This window comes from Euprymna scolopes, chromosome 43, assembly GCF_053919585.1.
Source record: "Euprymna scolopes isolate OS-2025 chromosome 43, ASM5391958v1, whole genome shotgun sequence".
Taxonomy (NCBI): Eukaryota; Metazoa; Mollusca; class Cephalopoda; order Sepiida; family Sepiolidae; genus Euprymna; species Euprymna scolopes.
The window spans coordinates 15,674,783-15,690,776 of record NC_136524.1 but is presented as its reverse complement, the minus strand read 5'-3'; the positions used below and the strand labels follow the sequence as shown (position 1 = coordinate 15,690,776).

Here is a 15,994-nt window from a genome sequence, read left to right as displayed (position 1 = left end):
TTGAGCTGAATAAACATGTTAAATTGAATAAAAACACAAAAATTATATCCAGTTTGGTAGAAAAGTAATTTATCTTGACTTTGATAACATTTATTTGTTATATATTTGTTTTTTTGACAACTTTTTTGAATCTATGTGTACAGTAATACAAACCCGAAAATTGATTAATAAATTTATTTAGTGATTACTTTTTCTCTGAATGATTGATTTTAGAATTTTGAAGTAAAAATTTAAAAAAATTAAAAATTAGTTAACGAGAGACTGTTAGCACATGGCATCTCTCGCGCCAAAAAAATATTTCGTTTTTAATTTATTAGTTAATTTCTTGCAAAATTTGACAGGACGACAGTAAATGTTGATAATTGATAAAATTATAATTTTAAATAACGCATGAATGCATTTGGTATGAGAGAAAACAAAAACATAACAACAAAAAAACTATCATAATTAAAAAACCAAAACAAAAAAGTAACGAAAAATCGAATCGCTCCCTGTTTTTTAATTTTTTGGTTTTGTTTTTAATTATTGTTTTTATGACTCCAAAAAACATCGTTAAAATAAGAACAAAAAAAAAATTGTAATTAACTTTGTATGAATATAATAAACGCTTTAAAATAAGTGAAACCACTAAGAACTTAACCAGTTAAAACGGACACTTAGAAAATCGATTTTATTTAAAAAAAAACAAAAAAACATTAAACAAGTAAAAATATTTTTTTTAAAGTATTATGGGGGTTATAGTCTATTTTAAAAAAAACAATATCTCCTTCAAGAATGATCATAAAATGTGTTTTCAATCGACATTTATTCAATAAGGGACCAGTTTTCCTACCTAGCGAAAGGGGACCAGTTTTCTGAAGACGAGTTTTCCCGAGACGAGTTTTCCGGAGACGAGTTTTCCCGAGACGAGTTTTCCCGGGACGAGTTTTCCTAAATTCAACTTAACCAGTTAGGTAGAAAACGAACACTTAGAAAATCGATTTTATTTAAAAAAAAAAAAAAAAAAAACATTAAACAAGTAAAAATATTTTAAAAAAATATTAGGGGGGGGGCTATAGTCTATTTTAAAAAACAATATCTCCGTCAAGAATGATCATAAAATGTGTTTTCAATCGATATTTATTCAATAAGGGACGAGTTTTCCTACCTAGCGAAAGGGGACGAGTTTTCCGGGGGCCAGTTTTCCGGAGACGAGTTTTCCGGAGACGAGTTTTCCCTGGACGAGTTTTCCGCCCCCCCCCCAGCACAAGTGCCCCCAGAATAACTGCACAAGTGCTCCCAGAATAACTTTTAAACGATACCCTCCCCTCCCCATGTTAAGAATGGCTTTCGAAATAATAACATTATTATTTCAGCGTGGTACCAAAATTACATAAGACCGTGTTTTCTTTTTTGTTGTTTTGTAATAACACAAGGATTATTTAAACTGAATTAATTCTTCTAAATAAAATAATTGCTTTCTTTGATAATATGTGTTTTCTTTTGGTATTTTTGTTTCGTAATGACACAAAAAGTGTTAAAACTAGAGTATTTTTTTTTTTAAATAAATATTTGTTTTTGTTTTTCGCATCCTAACTCCGTGATCAAGTTTAATTTTTTTAAGTAAGAGTTAAAAATAATTTTAAAAAATATTATGGGGGCGCATAGTCTCTTTTAAAAACAATATCTTCTTCAAAAACGGTAATAAAATGTGTTTTCAATTGAATATTTATTCAATAAGGGACCAGTTTTCCTACCTAGCAAAAAGGGGGGATTTTTCCGGGTACGAGTTTTCCGGGTACAAGTTTTCCGGGTACGGGTTTTCTGGAGACGAGTTTTTTAGGGTACTGGTTTTCTGGAGACGAGTTTTCCGGGCACCGAAAAAATACACTGATTCATTTTCTTTTGGAGACGGAGATGTAGCAGTTGACACTCGCTACAATCACAGGCAACAGCTAATTCTCACGCTTCGAGATATGAAATCCATTTCCTCCTTGCTTGTCCAATCACAAGCCAGCTTTCAATCATGTGACTGAGTACATGAAAGGCGAAATCACAAACCCCCCCTCTCTCTCTCTCTCTCTGTCTCTGTCTCTGTCTCTCTCTCTCTCTCTTTCACTCTCTCACTCACTCACTCACTGGCCAGCTGGCAGCAGACATTAGCCTGGGGCAAAAGCCCCAAGCTGAACATGAATACTACAAGCTAACAATGGTTCTTTTCAAACTCCCATTAATTTCCACATGCGCTACCCAAACAAACATTCTTTTTCATGCTAAAGAACATATACCAACACACACCCACGACAACATGCAAACACACTGATGACTTTGCCCTTTCTTTCTCCTTTAATCGATTTCCTTCATCCTGCTAGCTATAAACACGTGTGAAATGAGCTGTCCTCTCCTCAAGCCGGCAATATATTAATTCTATCTTTACATAAGAACACTTCAACCTACTACTCCGTTTCTTTCTTCTTCTAACGCTACTAACGAAAATGACAAATAAAGTTGTTTATTAATACAGAATGAAACACTATTTTGTTGTCTCATTTGTATAGGGCTCTTTTTAAACTATATTTACCTCAGTATTTTCTTTAATTTTCTATTTTTCTTATTCCATTTTACTCCATGTAGGAAATTGAGCAGCAAAATGTCCGCTCATATTACACTTCTTCATGTCAGTACAGTTGGGAAAGCGGAAACCTGGAAAAGTGTTCAAAAGTCCAGCAGTTCTGGAGAAGAAACTAATAAAGTAAAAGGCCTTCTTACATCTACGGATCTTTACTAAGTAGGGGGGGATTTTGCTGCTTGTCAGGTTTGTCAAGAGTGTTTATGTCGAGGGGGGACAAGGGCTTGTAGTTTGTCAGAGCATCTACCATTGAAATAGTTGTAGAACAGGCAGAGGGATGCAACATTTCGTTGATGGGACAGAGGCTGAAGCCTAGATGACAATTCACGACCTATCAGGTTGGCGATTCTTTTTTGAACCCTGTCCAGGAGCAAGAGACTAGTAGGGGATACACTAGCCCAAATATGACAACAATACTCCATACGTGGGAGAATGGTGACCTTGTAGAGGTACAGGATACTTTCAAGCGTAAGTAACTTTCTAGCACAGTAGATAGAGCCCACCTTCTTCGCAGCGGCCCTGGCAATGCTCTCAATGTATCTGTTCCAACTCATATTTCCTGTGAATGATAAGCGGAGGGGTTTCAAAAAAGTACTTTCAGGTAATGTTTCTTTAGCTATAGCTATTAATGGTTGAGAAGATTTCTTGTAATTATTGAAGGAAACAAGTTTAATCTTGGCAGCATTGAATAGAACCATCCATTTTTGTCCTCATTTAATCACAGATCTAGTGTTTCTGACATTTCCTTAGATATATGTTCATTTGTTTTCTCCGCGTTCCTTTATAGAGTGTGGTGTCATCAGCAAATATACCTATTTCAGACAAAATTTTATCAGAGAGGTCATTTATGAATATTAGGAATAATAAAGGTCCAAGGATAGACCCCTGAGGTACACCTGCATTTATATCATATTGTTTAGATGTATGACCATCAAGGACAACCTGGATTCTTTTATTTAAGAAGGATTTAATTATATTAAGTATTCATCCAGTGATACCATATGATCTGATTTTCCTGAGAAGACCATCATGCCAAACCCTGTCAAAAGCCTTAGATATATCTAGGGCTACCACTCTACCCACACTGCTTTGCCCAGTGTATGGTATATACATTCTGAGATTACAGTTAGAATATCTGCTGTAGAACGGGCTTGCCTAAATCCATATTGATGGTCGCTCAGATGTTTGGCAGCTGTAAGGTGACGGACTAGAGCTTGGTTTATTATTTTTTGGTGAAAAGTTATTGGGATTTCCCAAATGTTTGAGGTAACAAAGTAATGTGACCACGTCAAGAAGAAAGGAAACACAAACACAGAGTTAAATGTTATAAAAAAACTGCATTTACAAAAAAGGAAAAGAAAGGTGTTGCAAACAATTGAGTTTGCGGGAAACTTATCTCACAGATATGTCCGTTTATCAATTAAATCTTTCCTGTGTCCTTAGTTGGTATGAAAGAGAAAAGGTGCGGCCTTAGTCTGTGCTGCTATTACGGCTTTGGATTCCTCGTGCGTCCCGTATTTCTGGTGGCGGAGAGCTGGCGAAATGGATTTACTCGCAATCATGTCCCAAACGCAAAGAGGCCGAAAGTTCGAAGGGGCCGCGCAAATAGGGGTCGGGGAGGAAACTAGAATGGCAGCCCGTGATTGGTTGTTTTTCATCCAATCACAGGGCCTCACACCAGTGACTCCGTAATAATTCCAATATTCTCCCCCAAAACAAAATTGCAATATGAAATCATTGCAACATAATTCTCTGCAGTTACAGGTCCTTATGCTTCTAAGCTGGAAGTTCATAGCAGGCTTATTGTAAGGCAAACTATCCCATAATGAAAGGTCGCAGAAACTTGGATTTGCCTCCCTTTGAAGGGATATATAGCCCATGGTAAGGTTCGCAGGAGAGTTGAAAGTTGAAGGCAAACATAGCCAATAATAAAGTTCACAGGAAAAATTGATTTTTCTTTTCTTGAAGGCAAACATAGCCAATAGTAAAGTTCATAGGAAAATTGATTTTTTTTTTTTGAAGGCAAACATAGCCAATAATAAAGTTCACAGGAAAAATAGATTTTTTTTCGAAGGCAAACATAGCCAATAATAAAGTTCACAGGAAAAAGATTTTTTTTGGAAGGCAAACATAGCCAATAATAAAGTTCATAGGAAAATTGATTTTTTTTTTTTGAAGGCAAACATAGCCAATAATAAGGTCCACAGGAAAAATAGATTTTTTTTCGAAGGCAAACATAGCCAATAATAAAGTTCACAGGAAAAAGATTTTTTTTTTGAGCTTCAAACTAGAATATAGAAGAGGTGAAGAATTCACAAAGAGCTTAAAGGTTTGAAAGAAGTGAGTGTAGTGATTTATTTTGTATGTAAAGAATTCTCATTTTGGTGCACCAATAGGACTATAGAAATTTCATCCCTTCAATAATAAGGTAGGATATCATTAACAGTTATTATTTTTTCTTTTTTTTACAATAAGTACCTATAAGCTAAGGTATGTGAAGATTGTTTTAGATAAACTGAATTTAATAGTATATATAGGGGTTATTAAAAGAGTTTTTACTACTTTTTAAATTTTTAGTTGTGTTCGTTACAACTCTACTTTCAACCGAGTCGTTGTTTGTTTCGTTCACCACACTCTTTTCTTCTACCTCTTCTTTTACACACGTCCATCCAAACTCGTCTCGCTTCCCGCTTTCCTCTTCTCGTTATTTATGGAATCAGGGTACGAGATTCTCCGAGATTCCCCGAGACTCCACGAGACTTTTTTCCACATAAACACATGCGGGCGCCATCTTGATTCTTAGTAGCCACTTTCTCCACACTCCGCCCTGATCTCATGATCACAGAGATGACAGGGGGATGGTGATCGCCGCCGTCGGGTGCTTCTACGAAGGGGGACAGTGCTGCTCTCGTCTTCGCGTGCGCTCTCATCCACCGCCTGATGGTCGGGGAAGGCTTCATCTCCGTGGAGGTTACTGATATCAGAGTCACTGCTTGATAGGGATGGTGCAAACCAAAGCGATGGCCCACTCGTCTCAGAGTCAGAATCACTCTCATCGTTCACTGGAGGTGGTACATGTGTCGCCGGCCGTAGGTCCCTAACGTGACGGGGTACGCCATCAACCTGGACACACTGCTGACTCACCACATCAGTCACTGTGCCTCGTTTATACTTGTCAGTACATCGGTTTCCTGGCGGCTTCACCCAGACAGCATCCTCTTTGGCATATCCGTTCTATCTCAGTGGCCACAGTTGTATCGGGATGGATTCCTTTTTCTCGGACACGGTACTGATAGATTGCGTTTGCAGGCGCCGTTCCTGGAGATACGCCATCCTTTGGCATGAGATTATACCAGTACACAGCTTCTGCGATGGTGCACTGCTTCCTGGCTGCAATTGTTTTGATGCTGCGATGGCTTCTCTCAGCTATACCATTGCCAGAAGGCACATAAGCGCATCTAAGCCGCAGCCGCACACCCCATTCTTGTAAGAACTGCCTCATCTGATGGCTGCAAAAGGCTGGGTGATTGTCCGTCAGCAGTTCATCGGGTGCACCTCTTTCACAGAACACGGATGACAGCTGGCGAATAATGTTGCAAAAGTCCTGGCGCCCGAGGAGTCTCCAGACTGCGAAACGTGTAGGCCCACAACCGATGAGGGTAAGGAAGTGGTTGCCACCGTAGTGTGTGATGTCCATGCCCACTCTCTGCCACTTACCACTCACTCCCAACTCCCCTTTCTTTCATCGTGCTGGAGCTGGGTCGATGGATTGGCAGGCCTCGCAACTTTCCACCACTCTTCGGATATCTTTTTTTCCTACTCCTGGATCAATCATCTTGACAAAGTACAGTGTCCGCTTGATGCCAGGATGTCCACACTGTCGATGAATGTCCATGATGCGCACTGCATCCACATTACACACAACTGCTGCACATGTGTTTTGCAGATTATCAGCATCTCTCTGAGCACCAGCCAGAAGCCATCGTTGAGGGACTCTTGTCAAAGCATCTGCAACTGTTGAGCGCAGACCTGATCAACATTACGTCCACGGTCAGGTCGTACTCTGTGATGGTGTCGACCAAGGTGGCAAGCCGTCTTTGAATTAACATCTCACTTGATGCTCGTGTCGTCAGCCATGCTCTTCCACTTAATGCATCGGTTATCCACCGATGAGTGCATGCCGAGTCAGTCATGATATGTAGAACCTTGGCGTGCCATTGAAGCGCCAAGTTAACGCCCTTCAATGTGGCATCAAGTTCGGCCAGGTTTATGTGCCTCGAATCATTCTCTGGCCGAAGCCAACAGGCATCTTCAATAATGGAATCATTAACTGCAAGGGCAACTCCAAGGGCCAGTGAACTAGCATCCACCCAGACCGTGAACTCATTCCCGCTGACGCACCACTTTCCCTGAACGGGGTCATCACTGGTCACTCTGGACACAGTCTCTGTCAACATGCTCCTTAGGGTGACATCGTGTACTGCATCGTCACATCCCGACGACACGGCTGTTGCACGTCTCTTTATGGCTGCCACGGCCACCCTGAGCCAACCGCACACAGGGAAATGGCCTACCATCTTTCCACAAAGTGAAAACACTGTTTGTCGAGTGATGTTTGATGGGACCTTGGGAACGTGACTTCCTCTTCTCCAGCAAAGTCCTTCCTTGCTATTGCGCATGTGCAGGCCGAGAACTTTTGCTCCATCGCACAGACGCTCTGGTTCCTTACATGTCAGTCCAAAGCTTTCAAAGTGCTTTTTAATCGATTGCGCTGACATGAGGTTCTCATTGACGAATATATCATCGATGTATGAGGATGTTGCCTGTTGCACTGCCTCATCTTGCTGCCGGATAGCATGCATGATTGCTGTCATAATGCCTGGTGCCACATTTAGACCGAACCCTAGCCTGGTTAGACAATATCGGGTTCCTCTAATTTCCACAGTCTGAAATGGCCACAATTTCTTCTCAATGCGTATTTGCAGATAGGCCCTGCGTAGGTCCAGAGTTGCCACGTTCAATCCCTGCTGTCGCCACTCCCTTAATTTGAGTGCACACACATCAGCCCTTGCTGTATATGGGTTGACATGCTCATTGAGCTCATGGTAGCCTAGGACGGGGCGGACCTTTTGTTTGGTCTCTTGTACGACGGCCATCAAGGGAATCAGCCCTCGCGGGGGGCCAAGCTAATCCTCTGGGTATGGAAGAAGCCAGCCATTGTCGATCCACGTTTGCAGTTCTTCTTCATACTGTTCCGTTAGCCACATGGGTGGGGGATATTCCGATAACCGGTTTCGCAAGGATATTGGTGGCTGATCGTTTGACCACTTCCAAGACGCCGTCCATGCATTGGTGTTTCTATCATACTCTGCATGAAAGTCAGGCTCGTCGAGAGTTATGGCAGCATAAACATGTTCCTCACATCGGGAGAACTGTACCTTGCCGGTTTTCTCCACGGTAATTCCACCCAGTTGTGTAATCAAGTCCATACCCAGGAGTAGGTCGTACCCGAGAAGCTCTCCCTCCATCACCAGGGCTCGCACGGATAATGCTCACCCCACAAGAGGCTAGTGAACCTCTGCCTACAGTTAGTACCGGAATTCTATCTGCTTTCCAAGTGGCACAGCATATCTTGCTTACGAGAGTCTGGGTGCACCCAGTGTCCACAAGCGCGAGGTGCTCGCTTCCATTAATGTGTATGCTTACAGTGGGTAGCGCCCTGCTCAATGACGATCTGGGGAGAAGACTGGCGCCATAGCTTCTTCCCCTTGTCCGTTTCCCGGACAGGTACGGGCCAGGTGTCCGCGTTTTTTGCACTTGTAGCACTGCGGCCCGTCAAGTTTCCGAGTTGGTTGACGTGACAAAAGACAATCACGGGCCAAATGGTTGGGTCCTCCACACTTATAGCAGGTTGTAGCTGCGCCCAGGTCCTGCAATCCAACCTGTGATGGTTGTACAGCTGCCACTTGGTCTATAGTGTTAGGGCTTTTCTTTAGTATTGCTCGTGCCCGCGCCAATACTTCCGGTATGTCCATCTCGTCCACTTGGGATGAGGCACGGAGCAGATCTTCCACACTCTTAGATAATCCTGCAACAAAGGCGCACACCAAGCCTTTGTCTGACATCCCTCCAAAGAGGACCGATAGCTTTTTTAGCTCAGCCAGATACACATCCACCGTTTCCCTGGGATGTAATTTTCGGGCCATGAATTCCTTCCATACAGTAATTGGATCTAATGCAAATGCTGTAAAAAGGGCGCGCTTGATGCAGGCAAAATCTGTTTTTTCCTCATCAGCCAACTGCTGGTATACTGCATATGCTCCCCCAGTGAGGCGCATTGGGACCACGCATTCCATACGCTTCACCCCACTGAGCTGACATATTAATTCTGCTTTTTCCACCCATTCCTGCACTGAGTGATCAGTGCTACTGCCATCAAACAGGGGAATTAGCTTGGGGTTAAATCCTGACGTCATGCCGGAATAGCTTGTGTTCGTTACAACTCTACTTTCAACCGAGTCGTTGTTTGTTTCGTTCACCACACTCTTTTCTTCTACCTTTTCTTTTACACACGTCCGTTCGTTTTCGTGACTCAAAATCGTCTCGCTTCCCGCTTTCCTCTTCTCGTTATTTATGGAATCAGGGTACGAGATTCTCCGAGATTCCCCGAGACTCCACGAGACTTTTTTCCACATAAACGCATGCGGGCGCCATCTTGATTCTTAGTAGCCACTTTCTCCACATTAGTCCTTTTAGGACGTTGTTTCATTGGAACAGATGCGCTATTAGTATTTGGTACATCATTAGAAGATTTTGAATTTGCAGCATCAACTACTCCCTTTGAGTCTGGAACAATTCCAGGATGGTGTGCGTGAGTTAAAGATAATTTCAGAGGATACAGGAGCTTGATAGAATGGACCTGAACCGACCCGTCACCTCTTTTAACTTTTACAGAACAAATTTTTTTGTCGTCACCAACAATTAATTCCAAAATTCTTTCCAACAATCAAAATGGTCTAGCCTTGGCAGGATTTTTAACAAGAACCACATCATCAACCTTGATACGATTATGAAAATTGACCTCGTGCAAATCTTTACATTGCTCCCTCAAACTCAACAAATAGTCTTGATACCAAAGCTCACGGAATCTAGTTAACATAGAATCCCGTGCTTCAATGGATTTTACTACATTTAATCTTGAAGGAGGGTCAGATTTCCAAACATTCTGGTCATCTAATTTTAGTACAAGTCCTAAATTGGCATTAGGACGAAGAAAACAGTTGGGGGTTATTATTTCGAGGTCTGAATCCGAAGAACACCTGTAAGTGAGAGGTCTTTGATTTATGGCATTTTGAATAAGGAGATCAAAATATTTAATTCGAGATCGCCCAATTGTTTTATACAAACAAGATTTAATGGTTCTGATCATACGTTCCCATGTGCTCCCCACCCAAGCAGCATATAAAGGTATTCTGATGTGCTTAATATTATACACTTGGAAGTGTGCATTAAATTCAGAGGAGGCAAAAACTTCCTCAATAAGATTATAACCAGCTATAAAGGATCTGGCATTATCGCTGTAAATATGAGATGGGATTCCATGCATATTTGTAAATCTGATCAGAGCCAGGATAAACGAGTGAGTGCTCATATCTTTAACTAATTCTATGTGTACTGCTCTAATGTTTAGGCAAGTAAATATAAGCATATGCATTTTAGTTACACCTTCATCACCTTTCATCCAAACATGTCCCGTATAGTCAATCCCAGTGTGTAAAAATGGTTTAATGAGATTCACACGATGTTTGGGAAGATTTGTAACCTTAGGATACTTAAACGCAAGGCTATTAAATTTTTTGCACAAGATGCACTTTGAAAGTACTTTTTTGATGGCTTGTCTTGCCTTGGGTATCCAAAACCCTGAAAGGCGGATTTTAGTTAGGGTTGATTGAATTCCCAGATTTTTACATCTTTTGTGATATTCTACAATGATAAGTTCAGTTAAATCATGATCCTTAGCCAATAAGACAGAATTGATAACTTCATAATCATAAGTAGTGATTTTACCTATTCTACCTTTAGTTCTGATGATTCCACTTTCATCTAAGAATAAATTTAAATTTTTTACTGATTCAGGTACTTCTTTACCTTGAAGCGATTGCAGGTAAGCAAATTCTGTAGGAAAGCTTTGTTGTTGCATTACCTTAAGTAAATAAATTTTAGCACAGTTGCTGGGATCTAGGTCTACATGTTTGATTTTATTTCTAACCTTAAATATGTTGGTAGTAACGTTAAGTAATCTATTGAGATCTGAGTATCTACCAAAGGGTATCACCGGTTGAGGCTCAACATTAACTACAGTGTAATTTAATGATGTAGACTGTATAATAGATTTATTCTTTAAGCTTAGGCACTGAAGTTCACTTGATGGCCATTTTATGGGACTTTTACTAAGCCATTCAGGACCCGAAGTCCAGCGGCTTAAATTCTGCTGAAATTTTTCAAAGGTTACTCCTCTTGTGAGCAAGTCGGCAGGATTTTGGTCTGTAGGAACGTATCTGAATTTTACAGTTAACGATCTTTTTTCTTTTAGTTCCTCAGTCATTTGTTGGATGTCTTTTAGTCTGTTTCTTACAAACAGGTTTTTAGTTTTGATGTTGTCAGACAAAAGCCATGACAACACAACCTGTGCATCAACAGATATAACGATATCTCTGATCTCAATTTGGGAGTAGGCTTTCAACAAAGGTAATAAGCACTTGATGGCCAAAAACACAGCCAACAATTCCAGCGTAGGTAAACTTTTGGGCTTCATAGGAGCCACCTTAGCTTTGGAAAATAACAAATGGGACTTGCCATTTTGTGCACTATAAACTGCAAACCCATATGCCCCTTTAGAGGCATCACAAAATATAAAAAAATCGGCTGGGTTGGCTTCACTGGTTACAAATCTAGGGAACTGCAGTGAATCCAGCTTGGAAAGGTCCCGTGATAAAGCAGACCATAAAGCCTGGTATTCCTCGGGCACAACATCATCCCAGTCTAATTTCTGCGACCACAAATCTCTCAAGAGCATTTTGCCTCTGATAGTAACAGGTAGACACAGAGATAGTGGGTCGAAAACCCTTGCAGTTTGAGTTAAAAGACCTCTTTTAGTGGTAACTTACTAATCAATAGATGACCTAGAAATTTGAAGTGTATCCTCTAATGTGGAATACCTGTAGCCTAAAACTTTCTCCAATTCACAGCCATGTTCTACGAGTTTCTGATCTTTTATCATTAAGGTTTTAAGTTCCTCACAATTCGTATTCCATGATCTAAGATTAAAATGACCTCTTTCCATACGATGATTGGCCGTTGTATAGAGGTTTGATAACATTCCAACAGAGTTACTTGTTTTAATCAGGTTATCCACATAGAAATTTTTCTTCAACATGTCAGAGCAGTCATCAGCAGGAAACATTCGAGCATGGTGCTTTATTATGAAATTCAAAATGAAGGGACTGGCGTTAAACCCCAAAATAATAGTGGTATATCTAAAACAAACCAGTCTATTGCCTTCCTTCATAAAAAAACAAAACCTGTTACGGTCTTCGAGAGATCCGAGTTTGATCATAAGGAAAGCCTTACGAATGTCTGCTAACATCACATATTTGTTAGATCTAAATAATAATAGTAATTCCAGCATATCTCCCATTAAATTTATGCCAGGATAAGCTGCTTCATTTAAAGAATATTTACCATTAGTCTTCAGAGAGCAGTTAAAGACAGGTCTAATCTTAGTAGTAGACTGTTCATCCATCTTGAAAACAGGCCTATGTGGTATCCAAATGTATTTTGAAAAATTCTCAGGAGCTACCTCAAAACGTTCGATGATACCCTCCTGCTCCTGTTGATGAAATATTTCAGCATAGTCATCGAGTAATTTTTGTTGCTCGAGCTTGTTTACTACTCTGTTTAGCACTGAAAGTGCAATTCTGTGATTGGAAGGTACAGACTTGATTTTGTCATCATGCCAGGGGAGTTTTACATGATACGCATTATTTTTAAATTCAATGGAATTTTCAAATTCCATAATTTTACTCTTGTCATAATTACAAGTAGCCTCGTCTTCCGATGATATACCTAGAGAATCTACATCAAACATTTTCTCTAAATTTCTTTCTACTTGACTCTCATCAAATATTTCGGCAAGAGGATCAGGGTAGCTCTTTATCGGGTTCATTACGAAATTTACCCTAATGTCTGAGCACGTAGAGTATTTGGAGACTATGGCATGATAATTGTGGAGATCCTTATTCTTAATCTTCTTAGGATTACATTGTTTTTCATACAAAAAATGTTGGCAATTGCCAAACGGGGAAATACCTGCAGGAAACTCCCATGCAGAGCTCTGCATGCAGTCTATCATTTTGATGTTCTTCATGAATTGAATCACATCAATGCCTAAAAGGCCATGTACACGAATGTCATTTTTTTCGTGCAAAAAGGCCAGGGTATAATTTAAATTAATTAAATTTTTCTTTACAGACTTAAAATTATCAAATCTTAAGTTCATATCGAATTCATCATCGATAAGAACTGGTAGAGACAAGGAACTACCCTTAGTTACCTCAATCCCCACTACAAGTTGGTTCAATTTTTTTGTTTGCGACCCTAAAAAGGTTTTTACCTCGTATTCAACTGGAGTGAGGAGAGATTTATAACACCCTAATCTTTCAATAACACTCCTGGAGAAATAGGTTCTTTGACTGCCTGTATCAAAGAGGCAGTTAAATCTATATTTTCGTTTTCCTTTAAAAACAGTAATTGCTACTATCGGCAAAATGTAAGGTTGTTCCTGCATGCTAGTGTTAGCACACACGTGCGTGGAAGCAGTTGGACTGTTTCCACCCTTATCTGTTTCATTACAAAGTGGGGTAACATGGCCTCGGGATTTACAATGTGCACATCTCCGAGGTAATTTATTTCCTTTGCCATAGCAGTCTTCTGTTCTATGATTGGCACTTGTACAAAGGAGGCATAAGCCCATTTCTCTACACCTAGAACGTCTCGACTCAAGGGAGAAATATTTTGGACAATGGTTCATAGTGTGTCCATTGACGCTGCAAAATCTGCAATGCTTAGTAACTTTGCTAGATTTTATAGCAAAGTTTTCCAACGTTGGGACACCCTTCCTTACATTATTATTTTTATTATAATTTCTTTCCCTAGATTTGAAATTGTCTTGGTGGGAATTTGGAGTTTTTTTAAAACCCGTTTTTATCAAGGTTTTTATGACCTCATTATAACTATCAAATATCTGATTAATTTTTGGATAGTTACTATCAACTTTTCTTATTATCTCTTTTTGAAGAGTTGGGGGTAATTTCGAAAAAATTACATGGCTAATCAGTTCGTAGCCAGGAGTGTTTTCTTCAAAAAAATCCAGACCATACGAAGTCTTTAGTTCAGCTAGGTCAGCCTTTATTTTTGACAAAAAACTTTTTATGTTAGCAAACTCTGGGTCATATTTAGGAGTATTACCCAGCAGTTGTTTAAAAATTTCATCGATAATGAGAGGAATATCCAAAAACTCCTTTCTCAATAAATTGATGGCCACTTCAAAGTTTTCATCTTCTAACGAGAGGTGAGACACTAACTGAGACGCGTAACCCGTCAAAAAACTTTTTAAAAGTGATAGTTTGGCTTTTTTTGAATGTACAGCGTCCACACAATTCTCAAATTGAGCTAGGAAATTTTTAAATTCAAATTTACCAGCTCTTATGACACTAAATTTAGCACACTGCAACCGTGGGGCTGAAACACACGTGGCTGCGAGTGGCATTTGTGGATTTTGTACTAGGACAGATTCTTTATTGGAAGGAGAAATATTCTCTTCCAGTTCAGTGAGCCTTTTGAATATGTTGTAAACGAACTCCGCCTATAACTTTTCGTCTTCCAACATACCGCTATCTTCTAAATTGATATCGGCTTTTTCACAGGCTTCACTTATTCTATTATTAATTACGTCGATCTCCGTCAAACATTTGTTAATAAGAATTTCTTGCTTTTTAAAACAAATGTTATTGAGCGACACTTCTGCTGACATTAAATCAACGGCAGAAGTTATTTTCCTTTTAAAGGAATCTCTATTAAAAATCAAGGCTCTAACGCCCTTTATCTGTTTAAAATCATTCATACTGCTGAGAGCAAATATCTACAAGCAAAATAAAGGAAAGAAACGGAAGGAAAGAAAGAAAAGAAAAGGGGGGGGACGAAATTTACCTCTACAATTCCTAGTAGTAACACCAAAATCGCATAGGCTTGTATTCCCTTCCTCAAGCGACATCACGGTTGAATTGAATTTACACAAATCTATTTCGTGTTAAATTATTCCACGTGTTATTTTTAGTCTCTAGCGTAAAAGACTAGTTTCAATTGTTTGCAAATTATTGGGATTTCCCAAACGTTTGAGGTAACAAAATAATGTGACGACGTCAAGAAGAAAGGAAACACAAACACAGAGTTAAATGTTATAAAAAAACTGTATTTAGAAAAAGGAAAAGAAAGGTGTTGCAAACAATTGGGTTTGCGGGAAACTTATCTCACAGATATGTCCGTTTATCAATTAAATCTTTCCTGTGTCCTTAGTTGGTATGAAAGAGAAAAGGTGCGGCCTTGGTCTGTGCTGCTATTACGGCTTTGGACTCCTCGTGCGTCCCGTATTTCTGGTGGCGGAGAGCTGGCGAAATGGATGTACTCGCAATCAGGTCCCAACCACAAAGAGGCCGAAAGTTCGAAGGGGCCGCGCAAATAGGGGTCGGGAAGGAAACTAGAATGGCAGCCCGTGATTGGTTGTTTTTCATCCAATCACAGGGCCTCACACCAGTGACTCCGTAATAATTCCAATAAAGTGGGAAGAGACTAATAGGGCAATAATTTAATGAGTCAATTCTTTTGCCAGAATTCTTGTAAGCTGGTACCACAGAAGCATTTTTCTATCAGTCAGGAAAGCAAGATTCGTTAAGGCATTTGTTGTAAAGCTTGGAGAGGACTGGAGCAACCTCAGTGGAGCATTTTTTTAATAACACAGCTGGGATGAGATCTGGTCCACATGCTTTTGAGGTGCCTAGGTTTTTTATGATATCATGCACTTGAGAAGGGGTGATTTTCAGATCTTCTAATGTGGTATCTGTCCACAAAGGAAAGTCAGAAAGGATCCAATGTGGAGTTTGAAGCAAACCGATTAGCAAGCATATTAGCCTTCTCGGTTGCCGTGCAAACAACCTCATGATTGTTGGATAGTGGGGAATTTTTTTGCCAATTATTTACTACTACTATAGAAATCACAGGTTCTTAATTTCTGCGTTTTAAAGCATTTTCTGGTGGTTTCAGTATATTCTC

The 15,994-nt window shown here is 39.9% G+C and overlaps 1 protein-coding gene across 1 annotated transcript; it reads right to left on the bottom strand.

Moving 5' to 3' along the window:
- Window positions 1-9,614: 9,614 nt before the first annotated feature.
- Window positions 9,615-11,684, bottom strand: LOC145268395 (uncharacterized). The gene has a single exon (XM_080123953.1). It carries the CDS (start codon window positions 11,682-11,684, stop codon window positions 9,615-9,617), a length of 2,070 nt encoding a protein of 689 aa, XP_079980079.1.
- Window positions 11,685-15,994: the final 4,310 nt, after the last annotated feature.